Source organism: Podarcis filfolensis, assembly GCF_964270895.1.
Source record: "Podarcis filfolensis genome assembly, chromosome: 18".
In the NCBI taxonomy this organism is placed as follows: Eukaryota; Metazoa; Chordata; class Lepidosauria; order Squamata; family Lacertidae; genus Podarcis; species Podarcis filfolensis.
This window is the reverse complement of record NC_139622.1, coordinates 3038291-3063731: the sequence shown is the minus strand read 5'-3', so window position 1 is coordinate 3063731 and position 25441 is coordinate 3038291. Positions and strand designations below refer to the sequence as shown.

The 25441-nt window shown below is 47.8% G+C and overlaps 1 protein-coding gene across 1 annotated transcript; it reads left to right on the top strand.

The window, feature by feature from the left end:
• Positions 1-24689, top strand: ZAP70 (zeta chain of T cell receptor associated protein kinase 70). Its single transcript, XM_083594603.1, has 13 exons — positions 1-206; positions 8259-8717; positions 10227-10387; positions 12174-12312; positions 14146-14227; positions 16101-16141; positions 16376-16430; positions 16880-17063; positions 18243-18449; positions 19940-20132; positions 22269-22409; positions 23306-23418; positions 23774-24689. The coding sequence occupies exons 2-13, from the start codon at positions 8316-8318 to the stop codon at positions 23889-23891; spliced, it is 1836 nt and encodes a 611-aa protein (XP_083450729.1). The 5' UTR covers positions 1-206; positions 8259-8315; the 3' UTR covers positions 23892-24689.
• Positions 24690-25441: the final 752 nt, after the last annotated feature.

The window sequence follows — 25441 nt, the reverse complement described above, 5'->3', positions numbered from 1 at the left end:
GTCGACGTCTGCAGAGCAAAGTCAGCCACTTCACTGCCAGAGATCAGACCTCTCTCTTTCTCTCTCTCTCGTTCCCTTTACACCCCTAAAAACTATCATTTTGCTTTGGGATGGACATCTGACTCCATTCATTTCCTCTTAAAAAGAAAGATTCAGACAGAAACGTTTACGGAAGTGTCCACTGTCTCCCCTGCCCTCTGGATCAGGTAAGGATCTTGAGATGTTTGATGCACAGATAACCATTTTTGTCCCCATTTAGTGCTGAACTGGCACTGCTCCACATTGGTAAGAAATCGATACTTCTTTGTGTTGGCATCTGCCCTCTGGAACTCCCTGCCTATTGACATCAACAGAAGTCTAGTGTCCTGATCAAGGGAAGTAAGGGTACCACTCTCTTCTGCCTTGGTCAGGCCACAACTGGAATACTGTGTTCAGTTCTGGGCACCAAAATTTGAGAAGGATGTTGACAAGCTGGAAGGTGTGCAGAGGAGGGCGACCGAGATGATCAAGGGTCTGGAAACCAGACCATATGAGGAACGGTTGAAGGAGCTGGGTAGGTTTAGCCGGGGAAAGAGGAGACTGAGAGGAGATAGGAGAGCCACCTTCAAATATCTCAAGGGCCGCCACACGGAATATGGAGCATCTTGTTTTCTCCTGCTCTGGAGGGTAGGACTCGAACCCACAGCTTCAAGTTACAGCAAAGGAGATTCTGACTAAATGTCAGGAATAACTTTCTGACAGTAAGAGCTGTTCGACAGTGGAACAGGTGGTGGCCTCTCCTTCCTTGGAGGTTTTTAAGCAGAGGTTGGACGGCCATCTGTCCTGGATGCTTTAGCTGAGATTTCTGCATTGCAGGGGGTTGGACTAGATGTCCCTTGGGGTCCCATCCAACTCTACAATTCTGTGATCAGGGGACACCTTCTTCACTGTACTCTTTCCTGTGCTCAGCTAAATACATTTCCGTTGCTGTTTAGACAAGCCTTTCCAGACATGTGGAATCGTAGAGTTGGAAAGAATCACAAGGGCCATCTATTCCCACCCCGTGCCGTGCAGGAATGTTGACATACTTTTTAATCTGTTTTCATTTTGTCACAGGTTTTATCTTTGGAAAGTTTTAAAGAATTGTTTCCCCAATACTTTTAATGGCCTTAATTCTATTGAGAAACACCACTTTGAGATTGTTGTTGTTCTGTGAACAAGTGGTATAGACATTTTATGGAAAAAGCACACAGCAAAAATAAAATAAAATTGGGGGGTTCAAGGTGGGGTTTCAGCGATCAAACTTCAAGGGGGTCCTTGTTTGTTAAAGGTTGGTTAGGTTGGGCTGGCGATGGGTTTAGATAGACCGGTGGTGTGATTTTGTGTAAGACAGCTTCCTATTTAAACCAGCCACTTATCCAAAACCACGGGACTAGAAACTTCTTCGCAGGCAGAAGGTCCTGGGGTTCAGTCCCTTGCCTGAAAGCCTGGAGACCCTCCTTCAATCACTGCAAATAGTCCTGAGCTCTATTGATCCATAGTCTGACTTGGTATATATAGCCAGAGTTTTTGTTAGGGGGGCAGACCTTTTGTTGAGCGTGGGCAAAACCTCAGTTTGCTATGTATTTTTATTGATTTTTATTCATTGGGGGGCAGCTGCCCCTCCCTGCCCCCCTTGGCTACACCCATGTATATGTCCCTATCTAAATCAGAATCATGAGGACCAGAAACTAACTTTAGATTTACAGGGGAAGCTCAGTTGCAGGAGAATCTGCTGAAAGGCAGCGTCCTACATTCCCAGTCAACCCTGTCAAATGCTTTCTCCAGAACCGCCAGGACTTAACAAACTTAGTTTTACTTTCAGGGCAAGGCAGGAGCTCCATGGCTACTTTGCCTGCAGAAGGTCCCATGTTCAAGCTGCCAGCCAGTGTAAACAATACTGAGCTTGATGGCCCAGGGGTCTGACACAGTGCAACGGAGTTTCTTTTAAAAAAGTAAAACAAAATGTCCAAAAATTCCACATAAAATTCCAATGCAAATTTTAAAAGATTCCTTTCATATTGTTGACTTCACGTCCCATTTTCTGTTATGTTTTTCTTATCCCCCCCCTTTGCTGCATTCTGTTTTCCCTCTCTTTTAACATAGTCATAACACAATGATATTTAATTATTTCTGTTGTTCATAGTTCAAAACATGATCACAGATTCTTCATGTTCTGTGTCCTGCTCGGAGCAAAATCATTGCAGGCTGCTTTATTTAGCTCCTTTGATTTCAGTAAGTTCCTCTGTGCTTAACTTAGCCAGACACTACTCACAGTCCTATTCAGAGTAGTCCCCGTTGGACTCGCTTCGGCCCATTAATTTCCAACAGGTCTTCTCTGAGCTAAAAATTTTCAGTGTTTTCAGAGGAAGCGGAGTCTTGCGATTGACATCTATACTGTGACTTGGGGTTGATTTCGGTTTGTCTCAAGTTTTCCACCCTTCCAGTTTTCAGTTTGTCATGTTTCCACATCCGTTTGCAAACTTTAATAAAATAATTTTAAAAGCCTTGATGGAAGTTCATCAGCACTTTTGCCTCCCATCGACGGGTTTCTGTGTGGAGTTTCCCTAATATGATGCATCCCCACGTGTTATTTTTGCGAATTTGCGCACGATTGCCAACACACATTTCTACCGAGCGTCTGCACATTTTGAGCTGTGCTTCATTTGCGGGTGCTGCAACATTCGAGTTTGGAGGCTTGTGAAATGAAATTATGAAGTTGCTAACCAGTTTCTTCTGGCTGGCAGGCATGAATGCCACATTGGTGGTGAACGTCGGGCCAATGTGATTTAGGGACAAGTATTGACTGCTTGGGTCTTGCATGCTCAATAGGGTTATAACTTTCTGACTCCCCCCCCCAAAAAAACCTGATTTCCTGTGTCATAAAGGGATGAACTTTTGCTTGCTTGTTGTTGTTGTTGTTTAGTCATTTAGTCGTGTCCGCCTCTTCGTGACCCCTGGACCAGAGCACACCAGGCACTCCTGTCTTCCACTGCCTCCCGCAGTTTGGTCAAACTCATGCTGGTAGATTCGAGAACACTGTCCCACCATCTCGTCCTCCGTCGTCCCCTTCTCCTTGTGCCCTCCATCTTTCCCAACATCAGGGTCTTTTCCAGGGAGTCTTCTCTTCTCATGAGGTGGCCAAAGTATTGGAGCCTCAGCTTCAGGATCTGTCCTTCCAGTGAGCACTCAGGGCTGATTTCCTTCCGAATGGAGAGGTTTGATCTTTTTGCAGTCCATGGGACTCTCCAGAGTCTCCTCCAGCACCAGAATTCAAAAGCATCAATTCTTCGGCGATCAGCCTTCTTTATGGTCCAGCTCTCACTTCCATACATCACTCCTGGGAAAACCATAGCTTGAACTATAAGGACCTTTGTTGGCAAGGTGATGTCTCTACTTTTTTGGGGGGTCTTGCATGCTCTTTTGCTTAGAATGAACTTTTGCTTAGAAACACTGAAAAAGGGACTAATTGTTCTCAGTTGTGAAAAAAGGTCACCCCGAAAGTTGGAGTCACCATATATGTACTTTGAAAATGGCTTCAAGAACTTGTCACAAAAATGCTTACAAAATGGCATTGCAGAATCACTGGAAGCAGGAGCCATCTGTACTCCAGACACCAAGAAGGGATCCGTGCGCAGAACGCGCGATCCAAGTGATGTGGGAATGTTATGGTGCTTGCAGCAGAAACAAAGTCCATCTGCAACCTTGATTTATTCTAAGTGATAAGCAGTGATGTACAACGTACAAAACATTGTACAAGTATTAGAAAAATTTGCAAGCTCTGTTTTCCCCATATTATAATACATGCTATGCATATTACATAATATGTTAAAAAGGTAAAGGACCCCTGACAGTTAAGTCCAGTTGCAAACGACTCTGGGGTTGCGCCGCTCATCTCACTTTACTGGTCAAGGGAGCCGCAGACAGTTTTTCCAGGTCATGTGGCCAGCATGACTAAGCCGCTTCTGGCGAAACCAGAGCAGCGCACGGAAACGCTGTTTACCTTCCCACCGAAGCGGTACCTATTTATCTACTTGCACTTTGACGTGCTTTCGAACTGCTAGGTTGGCAGGAGCTGGGACCGAGCAACGGGAGCTCACCCTGTCGCGGGGATTCGAACTGCTGACCTTCCGATCGGCAAGCCCTAGGCTCTGGGGTTTAACCCACAGCACCACTCGCGTCCCTACATAATATGTTATACAGCTACAAATACAAAAATGAATGTATTGATTTCAGGGTGACCTTTTTTTTCAAAATATTTGGAAATGACAGCTCATTCCTTTGTTTTTAGGCAAAAATTCATGAGGCTGTAAAAAAGTTATAACCCTAATGCTCAACCTGTATAGAAATGGGTGTTTTGTTTTGTCCCCCCCCCCCCCAGAAGAGAAAAGGCTCAGGACAGGTTGAGGGGGTGGGATTCAAGCATGCGCACAGTCCCAAAGCAACAGTCTTGGGCAAACTTTTCCAACAAACTATTTTGGGGTGGGGGGACTTACCCATTCAACCTATATAAATAAATTGCCTTGGTCTCCCTCTCTGCCTCAAGAAAGGTTGAGCAATTGTACGTTTCCGAGCACAATTCAAAGTGTTGGTGTTGACCTTTAAAGCCCTAAACGGCCTCGGTCCAGTATACCTGAAGGAGCGTCTCCACCCCCATCGTTCTGCCCAGACACTGAGGTCCAGCGCTGAGGGCCTTCTGGCAGTTCCCTCATTGCGAGAAGTGAGGTTACAGGGAACCAGGCAGAGGGCCTTCTCGGTGGTGGCACCCGCCCTGTGGAACGCCCTCCCACCAGATGTCAAAGAAATTCACTATCTGACTTTTAGAAGACATCTGAAGGCAGCCCTGTTTAGGGAAGCTTTTAATGTTTGATGCATTACTGTATTTTAATATTTTGTTGGAGGCCACCCAGAGTGGCTGGGGAGGCCCGGCCAGATGGGTGGGATATAAATAAATAATAATAATTATTATTATTATTATTATTATTATTATTATTATTATTATTATGACGCAAACATGTGCGCAGTGAGCTTTGCTCCGAAAGCAACATCCAAACCTTTCCGTGTTTTCCCGAACCATCTTTTCCAGCAAACTTTCTTATTGCATTTTATATTCTTTATTGCTAAATAAAACGTAGAAAATGCACATAAGATAAGATACAAAAAAATAAGAAAAAGCAAGAAATAGTACCCATATAGAAAACAAAACAGAAAAAAAACATTGTGTACATTATAAAAAAGGCGGAAAATTGTTATTGTAGTTAACCAGACCTTAATCTAATGTGGTATTTATAAAAATGAATTCCAAATATTGTTAAATCTGTCCATGGCATGTGGACATCTTTTCCAGCAAACTTTGCGGGGAGGGAAACCTGTAAAAAAAGAAAAAAAGACCAAATCAATTTCTCTCCAGAAAAAGGCAGCACAAAACTTGAGAAATGTTGAGCACGTGGGACCCAAACACAAAGTTTAGTTAAACTTGAGCATTATTTTCCAGGAAACACCAACTTTCTTAATGGTAAAAATTAGTAATAATCTGGCCCGCTTTCAAAAGTGCAAACATGTCTTCCCAGAGGAGCAGGCCACATTTAGCCAACACTTCCTCGAGGCCAAACACATCGGCTGCCTGCTGAGCCGGCGACTGCAGCTTGCCTGCCTCTTCACACCCACCAGCCACAGCGATGCGCAGAAATTTCCAACCACAAACACTCAGTTGCAGGGAGGCTGGATGGCTGTTGTGATCGCACACCTTTTAAAGATAATGTATGCTAATCAGAGACAAACACGGAAGGTGGTTTTTTTTGTTTTACTGGTTTTTCCACCTTCCTCGGTTTCCCCTGCAGGCAGAACAGGTGCTCTCCCACTTAGGACCCACGTACCTACGGGACCGCCTCTCCCGGTATGCCCCGCGGAGGACCTTAAGGTCCACAAATGACAAAACTTTGGAGGTCCCAAGTCACAAGGTAGTTAGATTGGTCTCAACTAGGGCCAGGGCCTTATCAGTACTGGCCCCAACTTGGTGGAACGCTCTGTCCCAAGAGACCAGGGCCCTGCGGGACTTGACATCTTTTCGCAGGGCCTGCAAGACGGAGCTGTTCTGCCTGGCGTTTGATTTGGACTCAGTCTGACCCTTATGTTTCCCTTCCCTTACGGTTTTGATTTATGGGCTACTTTTAAAATGAGTCTGCATTTTAAATTGCATTTTAACCTGTATTTTAAATTGGGGTGTGTGTGTTTGTCCCCCCCCCCCCATTATGTTTCCATTGTAATTTTACTGGTGCAAGCTGCCCTGAGCCCGGCTTTGGCCGGGGAGGGAGGAGTAATAATACAGTAATAATAATAATAATAAGCTCCCCAAAAGGTAAAGTAGTAGTAGTAGTAGTAGTAGTAGTAGTAGTAGTAGTAGTAGTAATTTTATTACTTCAGCCCTGCCCATCTAACTGGGTTGTCCACTGTGCTCGGAAACATACTGGGAGCCAGCATAGATCCTTTAGGATGGGTGTTATAGAGTCCTGGCGGCCGCTCCCAGTCACCAGTCTGGCTGCCGCCTTCTGGATTAGCTGCAATTTCTGAGTCACCTTCCAAGGTAACCCCGTGAAGAGCGCATGGCAGTAGTCCAAGCAGGAGATAACCAGAGCGTGCACCACTCTGGTGAGTTTGTGGGCAGGGAGGGTCTCAGATGGAGCTATAGATAGCTGCCTTGGACACAGAATTGACCTGCGCCTCCATGGACAGCGGTGAGTCCAAAATGACCCCCAGGCTGCACACCTGGTCCTTCAAGGGCACAGTGACCCTGCACAGGGCCAGGATTCCCCCACACCACCTGCCTCCTGTGCCCCCAGAAACAGAAATTCTGTCTTGTCAGGTTTCAACCTCAACCCGTTGTCCATAATAATAATAATAATAATAATAATAATAATAATAATAATTTATTGTACCCCGCCCATCTAGCTGGGTTTCCATAGCCACTCTGGACGGCTTCCAACAAAGATTAGAAATACATTAAAATGTCACACATTAAAAACTTCCCTGAACAGGGCTGCCTTCAGATGTCTTCTAAATGTCAGGTAGTTGTTCTTCTCTTTGACATCTGGTGGGAGGGCGTTCCACAGGGCGGGCGCCACCACCAAGAAGGCCCTCTGCCTGGTTCCCTGTAACTTGGCTTCTTGCAATGAGGGAACCGCCAGAAGGCCCTTGGCACCAGACCTCAGCGTCTGGGCAGAACAATGGGGGTGGAGACTCTCCTTTAGGTCTACTGGACCCAGGCCGTAAACCACTGCAAATCCTGTGTGCCATTGTAATGGATTGTTTGAAGTCATTTCTGCAACAGGGAAATAAAATTTTAGCCTCCCCATTCCCCACCCTGACTTGTCCCATATTTTGCCCGACCAAAGGGGGTGACGAGGATCATCTAGTCCAACCCTCTGCAATGCAGGAATCTTTTGCCCATTGTGGGGCTCGAAGCCACGGCCTCGCCGACTGCTCTGTCCCGGAAGGCTTGAGAGCAGCCTGGTGTCAGAGGCTTCGTTTCGTAGCTACATTTGCACAGCAAGCCCCTAGCACAAACACACAGAGCGACCATCTGCCCGCTCTTAAGTCACGCCTCTTGACGGCTGAGCTTCCTGCCGCAACTTCCTTCCCCCCAAATGACATACGAGCGGCTTCTGATTCTTCAAGAGGCTTCCGGGATCAGAAGAGGAGTGTGAACACATGGATGCCATAAATTGCAAAATCTATCAAGCATGTAGAAGAGAGACTCCCCAGAGGGAACCTTTTCCAGTGTATAGGACCTTTTAGCTTAGAGAAAAGGCGAGGAAGAAGAGACAGAACCCTAGAAATGTACGAAATTAGTCATGGCATGGAGGAAAAAAGCAGAGACATCACCTTGCCGACAAAGGTCCGCATAGTTCAAGCTCTGGTTTTCACGTCAAAGTGCAAGTAGATAAATAGGTACTGCTCTGGCGGGAAGGTAAATGGCGTTTCCGTGCGCTGCTCTGGTTCACCAGTAGCGGCTTCGTCATGCTGGCCACATGACCCAGAAGCTGTATGCCGGCTCCCTTGGCCTGAAAGCGAGATGAGCCCGCAACCCCAGAGTCAGCCACGACTGGACCTAATGGTCAGGGGTCCCTTTACCTTTATCAGGTTCCTGTTTACTACATTTGCAGATATGCCCTGATTCTGGGAGAGCTAAATATCTTCCTCTTAAATAGTAATAATAATGCCTGCCTGCTCCTGTTTCCCAGGTGTTCCCCTGAGCATCCTATGCTCCCCGCTTGGGCAGCCCCAGGACCTGTCGCGCGATGCCCAACCCGGCTGCCCACCTGCCCTTTTACTATGGCAGCATCTCCCGCTCCGACGCTGAGGAGCATCTCAAGTTGGGCGGAATGATGGACGGCCTCTTCCTGCTCCGCCAGTGCCTTCGCAGCCTGGGGGGCTACGTGCTGTCAGTCACCCACAACCTCCGGTTCCACCACTACCCCATCGAGCGGCTGATGAACGGCACCTTTGCCATCGCGGGCGGCAAGGCGCACTGTGGCCCCGAGGAGCTCTGCGAGTTCTACTCCAAGGACGCTGATGGGCTCTGCTGCCTGCTCAAGAGGCCGTGCAACCGTCCCGGCGGCCTCGAACCCCAGCTGGGCATCTTCGACTCCATCCGAGAGAACATGGTGCGGGAATATATCCGGCAGACGTGGCAGCTGGAGGTACGGGCAAGATCGGGGCCTTTCCTGTGGTTGGGGGCAGCAGAGGGGAAACATTGCGGCCAGTGGAATATGGAGCGGCACCCAAGGATAAAGGGCAAAATGTCAAAAAAAGCAGCAACATTTTTGAAAGTTGATTTTTATTCATTTTCAAATTTATAACACATCCAAATCGAATTAAAGGTGATTTAACCCCCCCAAAAAAGACCTGGTTTCCCACTATCTCAGGTATATTCCAATTCATCCCCTTTTACATGCTGCTTATTTTACAGATTTATTTCTGCTTCACGTCCATTTTGTTAAGCAAAATTCTCGTCCCTCAGCTGTCCCTTTACTGACTCCTACATAAGGATTAAAAACAATTACATCAAATAAAAACAAGTGAGCGCTTATAGTAATTTAAACATTTCGTTTTTCTTTCCAACTTGCGTGTAGATTCATTCTCTTATCCCTGATAGTTTTCAGCCTCTGCCTGTTTGCGCAAACCCTTTTCCTTTCCATAGGCAAACCAGATGATCTCCTTTCAATGTTCAGTCTTCAACACTGAGTTAAAGGTAAAGGTAAAGTGACCCCTGGCCGTTAAGACGACTCTGGAGTTGTGCACTCGTCTCGCTCTATAGGCCGAGGGAGCCAACGTTTGTCCGCAGACAGTTTTCCCGGGTCATGTGGGCAGCAGGACTAAGCCGCTTCTGGCGAACCAGAGCAGCGCACGGAAATGCCGTTTAGCTTCCCACTGGAGCAGTACTTATTTATCTACTTGCACTTTGACATGCTTTCGAAGCAACAGGAGCTCACCCCGTCGCAGGGATTCGAACCGCCGACCTTCTGATCGGCAAGCCCAAGAGGCTCGGTGGTTTAGACCACAGCACCACCCACGTCCCATGAGTTACAGCCTCTCAAATCCATTATTTGCATTGCATTGGACATAAAGCTTTTGCAACCTTCTTCGTTTCCTATTGGAGGGTATCACAAAGCAGGACTGGGAGATATCTGGTATCCAATGCCATGATATATCACCAGCTACACATCGTGATATACTGATATATCACGATGTCTGAAATAAGGATGGAGCTGTGTAGAGGCATTCGCTGGCTTCACAGTTTTTCTTGCATCAATATTTTTGCATAGCACAACTACACACACACACACACACACCATGATTAGCAGTATGTTGCCAGGTCAAAAATTATGAAACTCTACAATTCTATACCACTAGATAGTCATTTACATTTCCAGCACCCCCTTTCCTTTGAGCACACCCCCCCAGGTAATCCCACTGCCCTCCAGGAGACCATACCACCCATTTTGAGAAGTTTAGAACAATGTAGGATTACAAAAGCAGTTCCTTCCATCTCCAACATCCAGGCGTTGAGTGCTGCTCTTATGTAGGAGCCAACTGGGGTTAAATGGGAGGCTGCTAATTTCCCCCACCAGGCGCAGCTCGTCTTGGAAGTTTAAATAATTCCCAGAAAGGCAGTAGAGTCTCTGTTCTCTCCTCTTCCTTCTTTGCAGGGGGACACCCTCGAACAAGCCATCATCAGCCAGGCCCCCCAGGTGGAGAAGCTCCTGGCCACCACAGCCCACGAGAAGATGCCCTGGTACCACGGCCCCATCACTCGAGCGCAAGCGGAAAGCAGACTCTACTCAGGCTCACAGCCTGATGGGAAATTCTTGTAAGCACGTTATCAGGGCAAAGCTTCTTGTCTGTTGTCGTCTTCTTCTTCTTCTTCTTCTTCTTCTTCTTCTTCTTCTTCTTCTTCTTCTTCTTCTTCTTCCAAATCATTTTAACAAATCAAAACACATTCAATACAATCTTCCCCCAAAATGGCTTCCTGCACTCTGCGCCCATAATTTCCTTCCGTTGCTGCATTGTTTTCCCAACCTGCCTGTCGTCTTTCTGTGTTGCTGCCATTATGCAGTTGGGGCGCCCACCTGCCTCGCTTTGCAGATCTGGGGCATCTATCAACCAGGGTGAAGGAGTTGGAATAGCTGAGTCCAGGCCGTCCTAATGTCCCACAAGAAGGGTGAGGAGCCCCCAGTCTCCGCATTTGGCCTGCGAGGCCATTTCAGCCAAGCCCACCTCCCTGTAAGGATGTCAGAAAGAATCCACTTCCATTCCGACCCAGCGTTGTCACTGTTGGCTCTGCTGCAGTTCAGTTTCTGCCCGGTACTAACAGACCCTCCAAGTGTCCCTATTTTCCAGGGACAGACCCAGATGTACAAAAGCTGTCCTGGTTTCTGATTTGATCCCGAAATGTCCCGCCTTTCCTTAGGACGTCCCTCTTTTCATTGCAGAAATGTTGGAGGGTATGATTAGTTATGAGACCCCCAAGCCAAGGAGATCAGTAACTAGACAACCGCTAGAAGGCATCTGAAGGCAGCCCTGCATAGGGAAGTTTTTTCATGCTCAATGTTTTTATTATGTTTTTATATATGTTGGAAGCTACCCAGAGTTTGCTTTGCTTTCAGAACTGCTTATGGTTCTTGTTAATTGCTACCTGTAATTAATGGAGCCAATTGGGTTGGACTAAATGACCCTTAAGGGACACGGGTGGTGCTGTGAGTTAAACCACTGAGCCTCTTGGGCTTGCCGATCACAAGGTCGGCAGTTCGAATCCCCACGACGGGGTGAGCTCCCGTTGTTCGGTCCCAGCTCCTGCCAACCTAGCAGTTCGAAAGCAAGTCAAAGTGCAAGTAGAAAAATAGGCACCGCTCCAGCGGGAAGGTAAATGGCATTTCCGTGCACTGCTCTGGTTCGCCAGAAGTGGCTTAGTCATGCTGGCCACATGACCTGGAAAAACTGTCTGTGGACAAACGCCTGCTCCCTCAGCAAGCAAGATGAGCGCAGCAACCCCAGAGTCGTCGCGACTGGACTTAACTGTCAGGGGTCCCCCAGTCCCCCAGTCAAATGCCTATATAGCAGCAGGTAAAGGTAAAGGGCCCCCTGACCATTAGGTCCAGTCGCAGACGACTCTGGGGTTGCGGCGCTCATCTTGCTTTATTGGCCGAGGGAGCCGGCGTATAGTTTCCAGGTCATGTGGCCATCAGGACTAAGCCGCTTCTGGCGAACCAGAGCAGCACAAGGAAACGCCGTTTACCTTCCCGCCGGAGCGGTACCTATTTATCTACTTGCACTTTGAGGTGCTTTCGAACTGCTAGGTTGGCAGGAGCAGGGACTGAGCAATGGGAGCTCACCCCGTCGCGGGGATTCGAACCGCTGACCTTCTGATCGTCAAGCCCCAGGCTCTGTGGTTTAGACCACAGTGCCACCTGCCCATAAAAAGACACACATTTGTGCAAATATCAAACATCAGGGGACGCTGCTTTGCATAGGGAAGCTGAGATTGGAAGAATGAGAAACAGAAAATGGACGCATTCGCCAGCCCCTTGGATAAAAACCAGGTGCCCCTTAGTAGGAACAGAGCTGATCCTGACAACGTCCATGCCATTTCCCTCCAGGCTGAGAGAGAAAAAGGAGAAAGGCTCTTACGCGCTGTCCCTCGTCTACGGAAAGACGGTTTATCACTACTGGATCAGACAGGACAAAGCAGGAAAATATTCGGTGGAAGACGGAACCAAGTTTGATACTCTGTGGCAGGTGGGTTGTGTGAGCGTGTGGGACTAGAGACCCTCCTCCTTTTGGGATTGCCTGCATTGCAATGAAGAGAAGAGAATCTTGGAATTGCAGAGTTGGAAGGGACCCTGAGGGTCATCTAGCCCAACCCCCGACAATGGGTTGTGGTTTTTTTTTTAAGGCAAGATGGCACTGCCACCCAAGAAGGCGTCAGCAAACATGGGCAAACCACAAGGTTTGCAGGGGTACAACTTTTGTTGGGGGGGGGGATGGGTGGACACCTAAAGGGAGGGGGAACCCCCAAAGCAGACCCATTTGGACTGAGTACTTTGATAAAACTTTATTCGCATTAGCCAATGGCCATGGCAACAGTAAAACATTACAGTATACGCAGAAAAGGAAATCTGATATAAGAGCACAATTTAAAGTCCTGAATCAGCAGTCAGTTAGTGGCCCTTATTCTGATTGCTCCTGCTATGAACCTAGCAACCTCTGCTGTTATCTGCTCATTTTGATCTGATAGAAGAAAGGACATTGTGGCAGTGGCTGAGCGCCCTGAGATGGTTAGTACGAGTCGGGTGATGATCTCGTTCCTCAGGTCTTTGTAGAGAGTACAGAACAGGAGGACGTGTGCCGCTGTTTCGGTGCTACCATCTCCACAGGGGCAAAGACGTTTCTCAGGCGTGATCTTTTGGAATTGACCCTCGAGCACCGCAGATGGCCAAACATCCAGTCTTGCAAGTGTAAAAGCACGTCTGTATTTTGGGATAATAAGTTTGTGCAGATATGGGGCCAGAGAATCAAAATGGAGAGGTGGAAAATGAACATACCAAGGGCAGAATGGCCAGGTTGTTCTGATGCTCGATATCTTTTAGACGTTGCCCAGTTAGACTGTTTGCTTTAGTGGGGCCCATAGCGAGTAGGTGTTGTGGGGACAGGCCACTAGAGTGAAGTTTTTGATAGACGGTTTTAAGCCAGGCATTTGGACTGAGTATATGCGGCAGCTGTCAAGGGAGACAAACAGAAAACCAGATGGGCAGCGGAACCCAATGGAGTGTCATGAAAGTGGACCATATGTCATGAAAGTGACTAATAGCCATGTAGAGACTTGGGGGGGAAACAGCAACAAGACTGAATAGAGCCAGTGGAAGTTTTCTTGATGGCTCTGCGGATTGGAGGGGTTTTAGAGGCACGTCGGTGACATGGCAGGGGTATCAGCCAAGCATCAATCCCCATGCAGCCCTCAGGACCATTCAGTGTGGACCTTGGAAACCTCCCCAGGACACACCCCTCCCCGGCTTTGCTTCGCCCCTTCCGTCTAATATTATATTTTATTGAAATAATTTCGATTGTATATAAATAAAGTGATACAGAGGGGGGAAAGTGAGGGGTGTGTATATTCCTAGCTAGGAGTGAATGGAGGACAGTGGGGTGTTGTGTGTTAATTTCCTAAAGTTATATTCTGCTCGGTTGTGCAAATAAAACCTCAAAGCAGTCTGGGCGTGGGCTGAAATTATCCTGCTGTACTCAGTTATAGCCTGTGGCTCTGTGGCTCCACCCACTTTTCCACTGGCTCCGCCCACTGCTGGCAGGCGGCCCCTAAGAGGCTGCCAAGAGAGGAATCTGGCCCTTGCATTCATGAAATCTGCTGTTGTTGTGGAGGAACCCTTCCCCTGGACCATCCCTAGCTGGGCTTATGATTTCACCTCCTATATTTCGTCTTGCGATCTCCAAGGAGATCTTGGGATTCAAGCAAAAGGAGAATGTGGAATAGGCAAAGTTGAGCCCTTTAAAAAAATATAAAAAATAAAATATTCTCTCTCTGTTTCTGGGCTTCTCCTCCCTTCCCAATTGCAGCTCGTGGAATATCTCAAACTGAAACCAGATGGCCTGATCTATTATTTGAGGGAGAGCACACCGAATCCCGATATGCCAACAGGTGAGACCCCAATATTTGCCACATGGAAAATATTGGAACTACTTTCAGGTGCAGTTCAAGAGTTGTTGGGTTTTTGTGTTTTTACATTTAGTGGACTTTGTTAAATAGGGCCTAGTTTCTTTAAAAAACATATATGAATTTTTCATTTTCATTTATTTATTTTTCAAGTTTTGATTTTATTGTGTAAATTCAAAAAGTGACATATCATAGAATTTACATTGAATATTGAAAAGACCAGAGAAGGTCACCAAAAAAAACAGTAATAATTTTCCATTTTGATAAAATATCCATCATCTTCTGTTCTATTATTCTACATCTGTATCTTTATACATGACGTCCCGTCTGCACCCAATGCATATACCTTTTTAGTACAATGATTGTACTAAAATAAATTTCATATTTCAATAAAGTTCTTCATATACCTAAAGTCTTTTTTTTTTAAACTAAACCTTACGTCTTGTTTTATTTCCCACATAATATTTTATTATTTACAGAGAAATCATTCAAATGCTACCATAGCCACCACACCGTGATTGTAATTCTGTAAATATTTTTTAAACATGTCCCATTTTGGAGTAAAGCATTGATTGAAATTGCCTCTCCGTCTGGTCGTCTATTGTGCCATCTCAGCATATTCCAGGAGTTTATTTAACCGCTCTGATTTAGATGGCACATTATCCCCCTTCCAATTCATTGCAATCAGGGTCCTTGAGGCCTCAGTGGCATACAGAAATATTTCCTTTAGCCCTATTGATATTTCTTTGTCTAGAATGCCAAGAAGGAAGGCCTCTGGTTTCTTTGGAAAGGATACTTTCAACCTTTTTTCCCGAATTCGTCATATACGATATTCCAGAATTCTTTAATTTTTTTACAGAGCCACCACATGTGGTTTGAATTTTTCAATTTTTACAAGCATCGGTTAAAAAGCAAAGCCCATATCCAATTCTTACTTGTAACCAGGGCCGTCTTAAGCATATCTGGTGCCGTGGTGCAAAGATCCCTCTGGCACCCCACATTCCCAGAGTTGTCGACCTTTTTTTAGGGCTGGAGGAGGCGGGCAGCGGCTGGAGGGCGGCTACTCCGGCAGGGAAGAGGCGGAGGCTGGACGCCTCCTGGTTCAGCTGGCCGCTTCGTGCCACGGTGGCCACAGCAGGCGGCACGCCGAGCGAGCAAGGACACATGCACCACTCCTGCCGAGCGCCGGCTCAGTTTTTTCCCTTTTAGCCTTCTGGCGCCCCGCAGAATTTGGCACCTGCAGGCTACAAGGGAAAAAACCGAGCCGACGCTTGGCAGGAGCAGTGCACGCACCCTCGCTCACTCAGCGCACTAATTCGGTGTTCCCCAGACTCTTGCCTGGCGCCCTCCAGAACTTGGCACCCCGGCGCCCCGCGCCACTAGCCTCTGTGGGTAAGACGGACCTGCTTGGAACTAGCCTTTATTGGCATAACTTAAAACAGAAAAATCATACAGTCATCCAAATACACTGATAATCCAAACACATACAAAATATAAAAGACTAGATAATTCATTTTTTTTACTAAATCCTAATTTCCCATTTTTGACTACAAGGTTTAGTTTCCCCCCAATAATTTTTTCCAATAAATACTCTTCCCATTCTTTATTGAAAGTTACTTCTCCCTGGTTTCTAATTCTTCCTGTAAGTTTTGCCATTTCGGCATAGTCCATTAATTTTATCTGCCACGCTTCCTTGTTTGGGACTGTATCTTCTTTCCACCTAGTTCCTTTCAAGCAAGGTTCATGAGGTCTGGAAGCTTGGCTTTGTTTGTTTGTGCATGGGAGAGCTAGAAGGACCATAGCTCAGGCTTGTCGTTTGCAGATGTCACCTAAGCAAACTCTTTCCTCCTGTTTCCAGAAACCGCGACGCCTGCCCCACCGGCTCACCCATCTGCATTCGTAAGTATCTCTTTCTTTGCTTCCTCTCAAATTGTCACAGCCTTTCAGGGTCGGTTTAAGGACCGGGGGACACGCATGTCCTGGGTGAGAGATCAGCCGTGGCTTCCATCAGCGGCCAGGGAAATCCCATTGAACCGATCTCTGCACGGAAGCGAATCCTGCACCTGCAAGGGGTGGAGTAGATGGCCCCAGGGTCAAACTCTGCAGTTCTGTGATTCTATTTTTCCTTGCCAGGCTCAACGGAGACTCGTATCACAAAACTCTGATGGTTATACACCTGACCCCATAGGTGAGTAAAGGGCAAGGGAACAAACCAGCAAAGGTGAACTGTTGTGTTTTTATAGATAGATAGGTAATTTATTACGGTCGGAGACCAGCTTATAAAACACACTTGGGTGTACAATCCCAGAAGGAAACAAACATTTAAAACAATGTACAACAGTAAATTCAAAATTTATAAATGCGATAAGCGTATAGGCAATTAAAACTTTAAGATAAGCTACCGCAGAGAGATGACCCAGAATCACCCATGGAACCGAGTTTGGGAATTTTCTTAACGAACTAGTTTGGGTCGGGGGATGGTCTGCGCCTACAGATCTGTACACAGAATCTGGCGACTGTCCGGGAGGGGAGGAAGGGAAGTCAATGTTCAATTTCATTTAATGCTTTGCTTTGTTTATGTGACTATGAAAATTATAAAATTCATTTTTTAAAAAAATCTCTTGGGGATCGGTGCAGGCCGTGGGAAAAAGGACCGGATCCTGCCCATGGACACGTCCTGCTACGAAAGCCCTTACAGCGACCCTGAGGAGCTGAAGGAGAAGAAGCTATTCTTGAAAAGGAACAACCTGATTGTTGAGGACATGGAGCTGGGGGCAGGCAATTTCGGCTCCGTCCGGAAAGGTGTTTACAAAATGAAGAAGTAAGTTTGCCTCATGGTGAGCGGGAGCAATGATCCGGCTACCTCAGTATATCCTGCACGGACTGGCAGCAGCTCTCCAGAGAGTCAGGCAGGATTCATCCCAACTGCACCTGGAGACACTGGGGATTGATTTTATATACAGAGCTGGTCCTCATGGGGCTAACAACCCCCCACCCCCATTGTAAAATGGATGATGCCATATAATGGATTGAGGTTGAATCTCAACAAGAGAGAAGTACTGTTTTTGAGGGACAGGGGGCAGGTGGGTGTGGGGGACTCCCTGGTCCTGAATCAGGCAACTGTACCCCAAAGGACCAGGTGTGCAGCCTGGGGGTCATTTTGGACTCACAGCTGTCCATGGAGGCACAGGTCAGTTCTGTGTCCAGGGCAGCTGTCTACCAGCTCCATCTGAGACCCTCCCTGCTTGCTCCCTGTCTCACCAGAGTGGTCCATGATCTGGTTATCTCCCGCTTGGACTACTGCAATGCGCTCTATGTGGGGCTACCTTTGAAGGTGACCCGGAAACTACAACTAATCCAGAATGCGGCAGCCAGACTGGTGACTGGGAGCAGCAGCCGAGACCACATAACACCGGTCTTGAAAGACCTACATTGGCTCCCAGTACGTTTCCGAGCACAATTCAAAGTGTTGGTGCTGACCTTGAAAGCCCTAAATGGCCTCAGCCCAGTAGACCTGAAGGAGCATCTCCACCTCCATCATTCAGCCCGGACGCTGAGGTCCAGCTCTGAGGGCCTTCTGGCGGTTCCCTCACTGCGAGAAGCCAAGTTACAGGGACCCAGGCAGAGGGCCTTCTTGGTAGTGGCACCCGCCCTGTGGAACGCCCTCCCACCAGATGTCAAAGAGAAGAACAACTACCTGACATTTAGAAGACATCTGAAGGCAGCCCTGTTTAGGGAAGCTTTTAATGTTTAACAGACCACTGAATTTTAATACTTTGTTGGAAGCCGCCCAGAGTAGCTGGGGAAACCCAGCCAGATGGGCGGGGTATAAATAATAAATTATTATTATTATTTTTACTATTATTATTCCAGTTTTGGTGGAATGCCTCTTTCAAATAGTCTTCCAAAAAGTCCTTTAAGAGCCCAGCCTCCTTTCCCTACTTCTTCTGAAAGGCCAGTTGCCACCCATCTCCATAACCTCTGCTCCCCTCCTCCCTAGGAAGCACATCGACGTGGCCATCAAGATCCTGAAAAGCGGGAACGAGAAAGCCGAGAGGGACGACATGATGAAGGAGGCGCAGCTCATGCACCAGCTGGACAACCCTCACATCGTCCGCATGATCGGGGTCTGCGAGGCAGAGGCACTCATGCTGGTGATGGAGATGGCCTCCGGAGGCTCCCTCAACAAATTCCTCTCCTCTAAGAAGTGAGTCGATCCCGCCGCAGATTGGATCTGCAGGTCCCGGGCGGAACTGCAAATCCAGTTCTTTATTTCCAAGGTTTTGGGACAACTCTTCTTCTCCAAAGAAGGTCAGAAAGCGGGTGGCAGAATTCATCCGTTGAATAAAAGGGGCTACAAATAGGCATAATGTGACTTCCTTTAGAATTGTAGAATTGTAGGTTTGGAAGGGACCCTGAGGGTCATCCAGTCCAACCCCCTTTCTGGAATAGAAAAGTCTTTGTCAAGTTCAGCAAGGGAGGGGCCTGTCTCATCTCAGCCGGGAGGGGGTTTTACGATATTGGGATCACACTATGGAATGCTTGGCTCCTGAGAGATGTGGGCCACAGGTGTGAGCCACGGGCTACCACTGAGTGTTTATATTACCACAGAAGCATAGAAGTGTAGAGTTGGGAGGGACACCTTCTGCAATGCAGAACTCACAGCTCAGGAATCCCTGACAGGTGCCCCCCCCAGCCCCTGTTTAGAAACCTCCAGTGAAGGAGAGTTCGCCACCTTCTGGATGTTAGCATTCCTGCTCCCTGGTTGCAGTCATGGGATTGTTGTCTATCACATGATGGTGTATGTTTTCATTCCACAGAGTGGGAAGTGACGGAGACAGGATCTTTGATGCTAGAGAGAGAGGGAGCCTTGTTGCAGTGCTCCGTGTGTGTTTATATGTAAATACACATAGATTAGCCAAATGTTGAGCTCCTGAGTTCTGTTACTCGAACCGCGCAAACTCTGTGGATCCCCAAGTGTGCCGGTGTCTGTTGGCATCGGTTGCTGTGATGTTCAGGCAGAAGAAAGATTTTGAAGCTCCCGAACGATCGACCAGGAAGGAGAGAACATGCTAGTTGGGCATGTGTTTCTACCAGGGTCCTACTCGAGAGTAGGACGAGCTCCTGGTACTTAGGTCATAGAATTGTCGAGCTGGAAGGGACCCTGAGGGGTTGGACTAGATGACCCTTGAGGTCCCTCCCAAATCTGATTCTACCAAACAAAATACAAGTAAGACCTCCCTGGAAGTCCTCAGGTTAAGAAACTTTCTCCATTTTGGACTTTTTGAGTGACAAAAGAGGAAGGCTGGGCCTGGGAGGGAAATGTAACAAAATGCCATTTAGCAGAATAGTATGAAAACTGTAATCTAAATTACAGCCAGCAATTTTCATGGGGTGTTTATATTAAATAATATAATAATGGTAGTACTAACAATTGACAGAGAGGGTTGTGGAGGTAAGTTTCTTCTATCTTTATCTCTTCCCACCCCCTCTTGCTTTTTCTCTTTTCTTATTCTCTTGATATGTTGGTTTTTATCATTCTTTCATACATGAGTTCGGATTTTATTGTTTAATATCTTGAACACACACATGCACAAGTTTCCCCTTCCCTCTTCTAAAGCAGTTGGGTTCTCCAGCTCAGCAACCCTCATTAAGTCAATGCCTTAACCGTGGAAGAACTTTCTTTCCCTCCCCTAGAGATGAAGTCCCCGTGAATAATGTGGTCGAGTTGATGCACCAGGTGGCCATTGGCATGAAATATTTGGAAGAGAAGAACTTTGTCCACCGAGACCTGGCTGCCCGGAATGTTCTGCTGGTCAACCAACACTACGCCAAGATCAGTGATTTTGGGCTGTCCAAAGCTCTGGCCGCTGATGACAGTTACTATCTGGTGAGAAATGAAAAATGGGTTGAAGATCCACCGAAGGTCAGGGAGTGATCTGCTGGGATGCAAGAATGGTTGAGATTAGGGCAGGGCGATATCTGGTTTTCAGCACTGTGATATATCACCAACTAAACATTGTCATACATGGATATATCACGATGTCTGAAATAAGGAAGGAGCTGGTTTTCAAATTTGTGATATATCATGAGCTAAATGCCAAGATATACTGATATATCTCAATGTCTGAAATAAGGATGGAGCTATGTAGAGGCATTGGCTGGCTTCACTGTTTCCCCCACATTGTGATTTTTGCAGAGCACACACACACACACACACACTGTCAAGGCTGCCCAAGGTCCCAGCTCACAAAGGACCAACGCTGCTTTCTAATTAAATACAAAAGTCTTTATTGAAGTTCAGTTTCACTTCCAGAGCCGCAGCGCGCAGCCCCACGTCTCAACTGTCAGACCGCTGATGATCCCTCTGAATCTCCTCCCCCTGTACACCAATTTAAGACCCTAGCCTTGCTCCACCTTTTCCGCTGCTCCTTCCTCCTCTGGGTCCGCCTGCCCGCCGGGGTCTCGCCCTTCCTAGCCTCCTCTGACGCTGATTCCCCTGAGCCTTCTCCCTCCCTCCGGCGGGCTTTAGGAGCTGGTTCCCCATCCGGGTCTCCTGCTGTCCCGCGCGCCTGTACATTTGAACTTGGCGCGCGCGCCCAGCCAGCCGTTTTCCTCCTAACTGTTTCACTGCTGCTGTCACTGCTTCCCCCTTCGGGGGGGCTAGCTGCAACTGACCTCCCCTCCATTCCCCCACTCTCCGATGGAGGCGTGGTCAGCCCTGACTTACTCTCCCTCCCCTCCGGAGGAGACGCTGGCCCTGACACATGTGACTCTTCCCCCCCACTACGCTCTGGTGGGGAAACTGGTCCCGATCCTCCACTGCCGCTTTGGGGTTCCCCTCTGGCTCCTTGTTTCTGGTGCGTCCCCCCTGGGACCCCCCTTGCCCTGACCATCGGAGCCCCCTTCTGGGAATCTTCTGATTCGCTGGAGAAGCTCATGGAATCTCTCGGGCCACTGTCATACTCCCCTACGCTGCCCTCGGATTCTTCCCCTTCGCTCTCCAATTCCTCTCTCCCCAGTGCTCCTGCTCCTGATTCCCTGACACACACACACACACACACACACCATGATTTGCAATATATCACCAGGTCAAGAATTATGGAACCAATATCATGATATGGACCTGAAACCGGCTTTGGATGATATATCGCCCAGCCCTAACACACATCATGATTCGCAATATATTTATTGCCAGGTCAAAAACTAGGAAACCAATATCACAATATGGACTTCAAACTGGTTTTGGGCGATATATTGATATATCGTCCAGCCCTAGCTAAGATATCTAAGGGAGGGGGGCAGAAACTGCTCAACTAGATCCTGAGAAAACAAGAAGGCATTTGATTCTATCGAGGTGACTCCAACTACAGCATGGTTAGAGTGTAAGCAATAAGTTGTTGTTGATGGTGGTGGTGGTGGTGATGATGGTGTTATGAACTAGGACCTGGGAGAACAGGGTTCAAACCCTCAGTCAGGCTCATCCGGTGACTTTGGGGTGAGCCACAGTCTCTTAGCGTTCCTCAGAAGAATAAAAATGGGCCCAAGGAGAGTCATGCATGCCACCTTGAGTTCCTGGGAAGAAATCTGGGTTAGAAATGGAATAAAAAACAGGTCTTGCCCATTGAAATGAATTTCTAATGACTTACCTCTGGATATGAGTTATTGGGAATCACAACTGGGGGGAGTTGCTGCCGTTGCATTCAGAGGTCAGGGCATATTGTCGGACGCCATGAAGATAGGACTGGACGGGCCCTCTTTGGCCAGATCCAGGAACCAGGCTCCTCTGAGTTTCTTACGACTGCTACCTAGAGCTTCCATGGGCAGAGGCAGTCTACCTTAGAATGACGGGGAACAAAGGAGGGAGGAAGGCTTTGGTTGGCCCCTGTGAGGACAGCATGCTGGGCTAAGGTGGGGCCTGTCTCTGCTTGGGGAGAGCGAGTCGTCCACCCAAGTCTTCTCCTTCTGCACCACGCACATGACCTGGCGATTCTTCACTGCCCCTCTTCTGTGCCTTTCGATGCAGGCCAAGACGACAGGGAAGTGGCCGTTGAAGTGGTACGCCCCAGAGTGCATCCTCTTCCGAAAGTTCTCCAGCAAGAGTGACGTCTGGAGTTATGGCGTCACGATGTGGGAGGCGTTTAGCTACGGACAGAAACCCTACAAGGTGAGCACCCCTAAGCTGAGTAGCTCGGGAGCCCCACACCCTGCAACATTCCACCAGGCTCACCTTATATAAAAACTGCTAGCACATTCGCAAACGAAGCAGAGTGCTTTGGTTTCTAATTGGACAGGGGACTGCATGCTTCTGCACTGCAGGGGGTTGGAGTAGATGACCCTCGGGGGTCCCTTCCAACTCTACAGCTCTATGATTCCATGAGAATCCATCTATCTGTCCATAATAATCTATCTAAGATAAAGGTAAAGGGACCCCTGACCGTTAGGTCCAGTCGCGGACGACTCTGGGGTTGCGGCGCTCATCTCGCTTTACTGGCCGAGGGAGCCAGCGTACATGTGGCCAGCAAGACTAAGCCGCTTCTGGTGAACCAGAGCAGCGCACGGAAATGCCGTTTACCTTCCCGCTGGAGCGGTTCCTATTTATCTACTTGCACTTTGACATGCTTTCGAACTGCTAGGTTGGCAGGAGCAGGGACCGAGTAACGGGAGCTCACCCCGTCGCAGGGATTCGAGCCGCCAACCTTCTGATCAGCAAGTCTGTGGTTTAACCCACAGCGCCACCCGCGTCCGAAGAATCTATCTACCTATATGTTTTTATATATATATATATATATATATATATATATATATATATATAATATTTATTATTTACCATGCAGTTGTTGTTGTTGTTAGACCATGATACTCTTAATCATACGCATTACAGGGGGTTGGACTAGATGCATAGCTGTCAACGTTTCCCCTTTTTCAAGGGAAATTCCCTTATTCCGAATAGGATTCCTCACAAGAAAAGGGGAAAGTTGACAGCTATGACTAGATGACCCAACTCTATGATTCTATTATTCTCTGCTCTTAAGACAAACCAGTCAATTTCTCTGCCACTAGAAAATGAAAGGACCGGAGGTGATATCATTCCTTGAGGAAGGGAAGAGGATGGATTGCCCCCCAAAATGCCCCCCGGAGATGTACAAGCTGATGCAGCAGTGCTGGACTTTCAAGTAAGACCCTTCTGCAGTGCTCTAAATTAGCCAAACCCTCTCAAAAACCATAAAGGGATGGCAGGCCAATATCTGGGATTCTTTTAGTTAAAAAAACATTTATTCAAAAGTTACAGTACAACTTTCCCCTTGCTATAACATCACTCTGTTAGCCAAGAAATACCCACACCTGATATCTGAGACAGGGAATGCTTCTTCGTTCAGAAAGAAGTTAAGTTGCGGAACTCCCTGCTGCAGGGTTGGGAGAGGCCAGTGCAAGTACGAGTCTCCAGGACGCCGGCCCCTTTTGCAACCTTCAAATCTCATTGGCAAATATGCAGATCTCCCACTTAATTTTCTCCCCTCCGTTTCCCAGGTGGGAAGACCGGCCGGACTTTTCCACGGTGGAGACGCTCATCCGCACCTATTACTACAGCATCGCCGCCCGGACGGAGGAAAGGCAAGAGGAGAAAGCGAAAACTACGCCCGATTGAGCTCCGGACACCCACCCAAAACCCTCTGCAGCCAAGACATCTTTCCGCCTTTGGGAAGGGATGCTTTGCAGGCTGCGCTGTTTCTCTGCGGCTGCAAATCCAGAGTTGGTGGAGACCAAGCTCAGTTGGCCCTCACCCAGGCCCACAACTGCCTGCCTTCTTGTGTGCAACCAGCCCTCCTGCCTGTCAGCTTCCTCCCTCATCCTTGGTCTTGCACAGCTTCTCTGCCTCTCGTTGACTCTGGTGCCCCCTACTGGCGGTCCTCCTCTTGTACACTGCACACTGTTGATCCAAATTCAGTAGTGGCTCCAGGTTTCCCTCTCCCTTCCCCCTCCCTCAGCGAATATGAACGTGAGAGCCTGCTGGATCAAGCCCATCCAGTCCAGCATCCTATTTTCACAGTGGCCACCATGCAAGCAGGATCCGTGCGCAAGAGCCCCTTCCCCTCCTTCAGTTTCCGGCAACTGTTGTTCAGAGGTATTGCTGCCTCTGATTTCGAAGGCAGAGCCCAGAGATTGTGGCTAGTAGCCTTCATAGAATCAGAGAATACAATTCATTGGAAGGGACCCTCAAAGGCCATCAAGTTCAAGAGTTATCTGTTTCGTTATACATAATGTACTTTTTATTGAATTTCCTAATTTTTCCAAATGGACTTCAAATTAAATAGTTACATTGTTTCATGTATTGATTCCCCCCCGAATTGTTTCTGTTCATACCCTTTTCTACTGAATTATAAATCAAACTCAAATGTCTAATACAATTACTTTATCGTTTTTCTTTCGCTGCTCCAATCTTGAATCCTGCCTGCGATTTCTTTCATTCTTTTAAATATACATTAGACACTTAGGTTGCGAACATGATCCATGCGGGAAGCACGTTCGCAACTCGCAGCGTTCGCAAACTGCAGCGCCATGTCTGCGCACACGCGGGTTGTGATTCGGCGCTTCTGCACATGCGCAAAGCGCGATTTAGTGCTTCTGCACATGCGCAAGCGCTGAAACCCAGAAGTAACCCTTTCTGGTACTTCCAGTTTCGGCACGGTGTGCAACCCGAAAAAATGCAACCTGAAGCGGCTGTAACCCGAGGTATGACTGTACTCCAAAACAGAGAGGCCTCCATTCTTCTATAAAAAGTTCACCATTTTGACCTCTTAATATTCCTGCCATCTTTGCCTAGTCACAGAATCGTAGGGTCGGAAGGGATCTCAAGGATCATCTAGTTCAACCCCCTGCAAAGCAGGAATCTTTTTGCCTAGTGTAACGGTTCTAGGGGTTGCTCGTGCATAAACTGGCGCCACACCTGGCTGGGTTGGCTGAGTGAACCTTTTCTGTCCGGACAGCCACTCGCCCGTGGCTGTCTCAATCGCTGGCAGAATCCGTCAGTGGGCGTTTCTTGAACTTCTTCCAGCAAAGAAGCTCTTTGACGCCTAGTCTCCGCCTACTCTCCCTGCGCGAAAGCCTTCTGCGCAGGGAGGGTGTGGGCAGCGGAGGACCCGTGCTCTCCCCGCTGGTCTCCGGTGAGGAGTCCTGGAGCCCCCTCGCCGATTCCCC

Bases quoted from the DNA above. Each gene is read 5' to 3' on its own strand.
- ZAP70 (XM_083594603.1), top strand. From the start codon at position 8,316: ATGCCCAACCCGGCTGCCCACCTGCCCTTTTACTATGGCAGCATCTCC. The intron at 8,718-10,226 runs GTACGGGCAAGA...CCTTCTTTGCAG, and splicing joins GGCAGACGTGGCAGCTGGAG to GGGGACACCCTCGAACAAGC. The intron at 16,431-16,879 runs GTGAGTAAAGGG...GGATCGGTGCAG, and splicing joins TTATACACCTGACCCCATAG to GCCGTGGGAAAAAGGACCGG.